The sequence below is a fragment of the Triticum urartu genome, chromosome 5A (genome assembly GCF_056163025.1).
Source record: "Triticum urartu cultivar PI428250 chromosome 5A, HENAU_Tu73, whole genome shotgun sequence".
Lineage (NCBI taxonomy): Eukaryota > Viridiplantae > Streptophyta > Magnoliopsida > Poales > Poaceae > Triticum > Triticum urartu.
The window spans coordinates 397787037-397791634 of NC_141877.1; the positions used below are offsets into that span (position 1 = coordinate 397787037).

Consider the following 4598-nt stretch of genomic DNA (forward strand, 5'->3'; position numbering starts at 1 on the left):
GAACGCCATTCTTTCTGGTTTACAGAGCCGAAGCCGTCCTGCCGAGTGATCTACTTCACAACGCCCCCAGAGTCGAGCTTTATAACGAAGACGAAGCAGAGCAAGCCCGGCAAGACGCAGTCGACCTCCTAGAGGAGGAGAGGGAAATGGCTATGATCAGATCGACCATCTATCAGCAAGACTTGCGTCGATTCCATGCCAGAAATGTGAAGAGCCGAGCCTTCCAAGAAGGAGATTTGGTCCTCCGAGTGGATCAACAGAAACCACACAAACTTGCTCCTACTTGGGAAGGCCCCTTCATCGTCACCAGAGTCCTCCACAATGGAGCATATCATCTCTACAACATTGGTCGTCGGATCGACGAGCCACGAGCTTGGAATGCAGAACTACTCCGCCCATTTTACACTTGAATTCTCACTCGGATGAGGTGTAATAAGAAAAACTTCTTTAGTTTATTTTTATCAAAGACAAGAGTGTCCCAGTTCTTCCTATAATTGCTGTCACTTTTGTTTGCGTATGAAATCCCCCAGTGGGTAGCTTAGCTGCGAATCCGTTTCGCCTAAGTTTGCAAAAAATCCTACCGAGTGGCGAGCCAGACTCCCACTCGGGGGCTTAGCTGCAGCCCAGTGCTCGCCTAAGTATATAAAAATCCTACCGAGTGGAGAGCAAACCTCCCACTCGGGGGCTTAGCTGCAGCCCAGTGCTCGCCTAAGTGTTTGAAAATCCTACCGAGTGGAGAGCAAACCTCCCTCTCGAGGGCTTAGCTGCAGCCCAGTGCTCGCCTAAGTATATAAAAATCCTACCGAGTGGAGAGCAAACCTCCCACTCGGGGGCTTAGCTGCAGCCCAGTGCTCGCCTAAGTGTTTGAAAATCCTACCGAGTGGAGAGCAAGCCTCCCACTCGGGGGCTTAGCTGCAGCCCAGTGCTCGCCGAAGTGTTTGAAAATCCTACCGAGTGGAGAGCAAGCCTCCCACTCGGGGGCTTAGCTGCGGTCCAAGTACTCGCCTAAGTGTTTGAAAATCCTACCGAGTGGAGAGCAAACCTCCCACTCGGGGGCTTAGCTGCGGTCCAAGTACTCGCCTAAGTATTTGAAAATCCTACCGAGTGGAGAGCAAACCTCCCACTCGGGGGCTTAGCTACAGCCCAGCGCTTGCCTAAGTGTTTGAAAATCCTACCGAGTGGAGAGCAAACCTCCCACTCGGGGGCTTAGCTGCAGCCCAGTGCTCGCCTAAGTGTTTGAAAATCCTACCGAGTGGAGAGCAAACCTCCCACTCGGGGACTTAGTTGCGGTCCAAGTACTCGCCTAAGTATTTGAAAATCCTACCGAGTGGAGAGCAAACCTCCCACTCGGGGACTTAGCTGCAGCCTGTCGCTCGCCTAAGTGTTTGAAAATCCTACCGAGTGGAGAGCAAACCTCCCACTCGGGGGCTTAGCTGCAGCCCAGTGCTCACCTAAGTGTTTGAAAATCCTACCGAGTGGAGAGCAAACCTCCCACTCGGGGGCTTAGCTACAGTCCAAAGTACTCGCCTAAGTATTTGAAAACCCTACCGAGTGGTGAGCCAGACTCCCACTCGGAGGCTTAGCTGCAGCCCAGTGCTCGCCTAAGTGTTTGAAAATCCTACCGAGTGGTGAGCCAGACTCCCACTCGGAGGCTTAGCTGCAGCCCAGTGCTCGCCTAAGTGTTTGAAAATCCTACCGAGTGGAGAGAAAACCTCCCACTCGGGGGCTTAGCTGCAGTCCAAGTACTCGCCTAAGTATGTAAAAGTTCCCGAATATATTCAACGATAAATCAAGTTCGGATAAAACCCAAAGGTCCAAGACCTCAGATCAAAGTACTCGAGCCCTCGGCTCGACAGAGTTTAACGGTTACAGAATCCACTCGGCATTCCGAGGCAAATTTAAAGTGAAGCATAAAAGTTTTTCATTCCTCAAGCGGAGGACTAGAAGGGGCGGCGAACTCGTCCAAGTCGATCCCGTCTGCAATACGAGTAGCAGCAGCAATGAAAGTCTCCATGAAGTCTTGAAAGCTGTGCTTCCTGGTATTGGCAACTTGGATGGCGGCCAGCTTTTCTTCTCGCGCCTCCTTGCAATGGACGCGGACCAGAGACAGAGCGACATCAGCACCACATCTGGCAGAAGATTTCTTCCATTCCGCCACTCGACCCGGGACTTCATCCAGTTGAACCATCAGGGACTCGAGGTCATTCTGAAGCGTCGTTCCAGGCCAGAGTGATGTGTCGATCCACGACATCGCAACCTTCAGCCGAGCAAGATAGTCAACAACGCTGGTAACACGAGACTCCAGTCGGAGCACGTTCATAGCAGCCTCGTCCTTCATGAGAAAATTGGCGGGATCCAAGCCTGGCTCCACTCGACTGGTTTCCTCTTCGAAGCTCTGGCAGAATTCTGCAAACACGATTCAAGAATAAGACAGTGGCCTTACGCAGGCTTGGTAACTGCAAGACAGCCGGGTCAGGATAATTACCTTCGAGCATGACGAACAGCTTCTTGGCAAGTCCACCGAGATAAGCCTCCAGATCGTTTACCTTCCCCGCCAGCTCACCCACCTTGTCGTGTAGAACCATCTTTTCTTTCTTCAGTCGACTGACCTCTCGATTAGCTGTTTCGAGAGCAGTTTTCAGTCTGGAGTTCTGCTGTTCAAGAGTTCCGACCGAAGCCAGTTTCTCTTCTGCAAGCTTCGTTTTGCTCGAGGCCTCCTTTTGTGCTTCGGCAAGATCTTGATCCTTCTTCTTCAGAGCTTCCTCTAGTTCATCTACAGAACGTCGAGTGAACTCAACATCAAGAATGGGCAAGAAAGGGAAGTCACTCGTCAAGAATGAGAAACCTCGCCAGCCATACCTTTTTCTTCGTCTCACGCCTTCTGCAGGTTCTGTTGAGCGAGCTTCAAGTCAAGATCGAGCTGGATCTGTTTGTTCTCCAACTCAGTGTAGAGAGCCACAAGTTCACGGGATTTCTGCAAAAGTCAGTCGACAGAAGTCCAAGATAAGTTGCTTCCGAGTAACCAAGAGACAATGATGACGTTTCTAAGACTACAGCCGAATCAAAAACATTCAACAGTAGTCTCGGGGACTACACCCAGTGGGTGCACTCAGCGTGCCCCCACTGGTTTTGAAAAAAAATTCGACTGCCCGCAGTCGACCAGATTCAGTTTCATTCAACATGGCCTGGCCAGACCGAGTGAAGGAGTAAAACTATAGCAACGCAATATAAAGACTACAGTCGACTGCCAGCAGTCCACCGTAGTCTCGGGGACTAGACCCAGTGGGTGCACTCAGCGTGCCCCCACTCGACCAAAAAACTTAACAGAAACACCCAGTGGGTGTACAGATTTAAAAGATCTTCGGAATAGAGATTCTTCAGACAGCATACCCTAACAGAACAAGCAGTGAATCGACTGACCTGGACATTACTCTGAAGAGCTGAACTCGCGTCATAAGCCGCTTGGCTGGCTTCTCGAACCACCTTGACCTGCTCCATCATGATGCCTGCCTGGCGTATAGCTTCCTTAGCTGCACCCACTTGGTCCTCAGGGACGTGGTGTGTGGCGAAGAGCGAAGGCGGATTTACGGTCGATGTCGACGGCCGCGCACTCGCCAGAGGATTGGCGAAAGTCACAGAAGCCCGGGTGGTATCGCCACCGTCTCGAGCTATGGCCTCAGGCGCCGGAGTGGATTGTGGAGTCTCGCCAGCCGACGCTTTCCTGTTCTGCCTCACTCTCAGCGGCGCTTCGTCTTCGTCGTCAGGAAGGCTAATAACATGAGGAGGAGCTACGAGAAAAATTCAATCGACCAGAGTTATGAGAAATCGTCAGTCGATTGAAGGCAGAACATCAGTAATCATACCAGGGTTGGAAGTAACAGCATCTTCCATCTCTCGATCGTCGTCCTTGGCGGAGATCTCAGAAGTAGCAGCACTGCAAATTTTGAAAGACCGTCAGTCGGCGTAGTGGATCGACCAAGGATCCGTCCACGGTCGACAAAAGAGAACAAGTTCTATCATTACCCAGAAATGGTGGGGACAGTCATCCTCATCTTGGGCAGGGCCTTGGGTGGCTTGGACGGCGCCGCGCGGGGGTGCTTGGGAGCTTTCTCAGTCGGCGCTGGAGAAGAGGTCCGAGGGCGCTTCGACGACTGCCCAATGGGAGCAGTCGCCTTACCACGTTCCCGTGCAGGGTCGTGTGTAAGCTTGGATCGCCTTTCCGAGCGGGGAGGTCCAGCTTCCCCCTCCTCCTCCTCTTCGCTGGAGTCGACGCCGTCGTCTCCCTCTCCTTCGCCGTCAGACTCCCACTCCTCCTGTTCGTCTCCGCTTTCGCCTCCGCTCGCCTCCCCTTCCTCGGCCTGCCCCTGTGCTCCGTTGGGTGTCGAGTACATCTCTGTAGTTTCCTGGAGAATAGCAGACAAGTCGAAAGTCAGTCGACCGATTCAAAGAGAGCAAATGAAGAAAGCAAGATCTTAGTCGGGAACACAAGGTCAGACCTGGTCCACCTCATATGTACTGTCAAGCGGGACAACCCTCCTGGCTCCTCGGGGGTTGTCTTTGTTCCCTGTGATGGTCGATAGCCACCCTTCCGGCATCTC

General features: G+C 52.6%; 1 protein-coding gene across 1 annotated transcript; it reads right to left on the reverse strand.

The window, feature by feature from the left end:
• Positions 1–3828: 3828 nt before the first annotated feature.
• On the reverse strand, positions 3829–4391 carry LOC147971574 (uncharacterized). Its single transcript, XM_087522808.1, has 2 exons — positions 4024–4391; positions 3829–3934 (listed from the first exon to the last, which is right to left on the reverse strand). The coding sequence occupies exons 1-2, from the start codon at positions 4389–4391 to the stop codon at positions 3829–3831; spliced, it is 474 nt and encodes a 157-aa protein (XP_087378934.1).
• Positions 4392–4598: the final 207 nt, after the last annotated feature.

Coding starts and splice junctions, on each gene's coding strand:
- LOC147971574 (XM_087522808.1), bottom strand. CDS start 4,391: ATGTACTCGACACCCAACGGAGCACAGGGGCAGGCCGAGGAAGGGGAG. Junction 3,935..4,023: donor ACTGTCCCCACCATTTCTGG/GTAATGATAGAA, acceptor CAAAATTTGCAG/TGCTGCTACTTCTGAGATCT.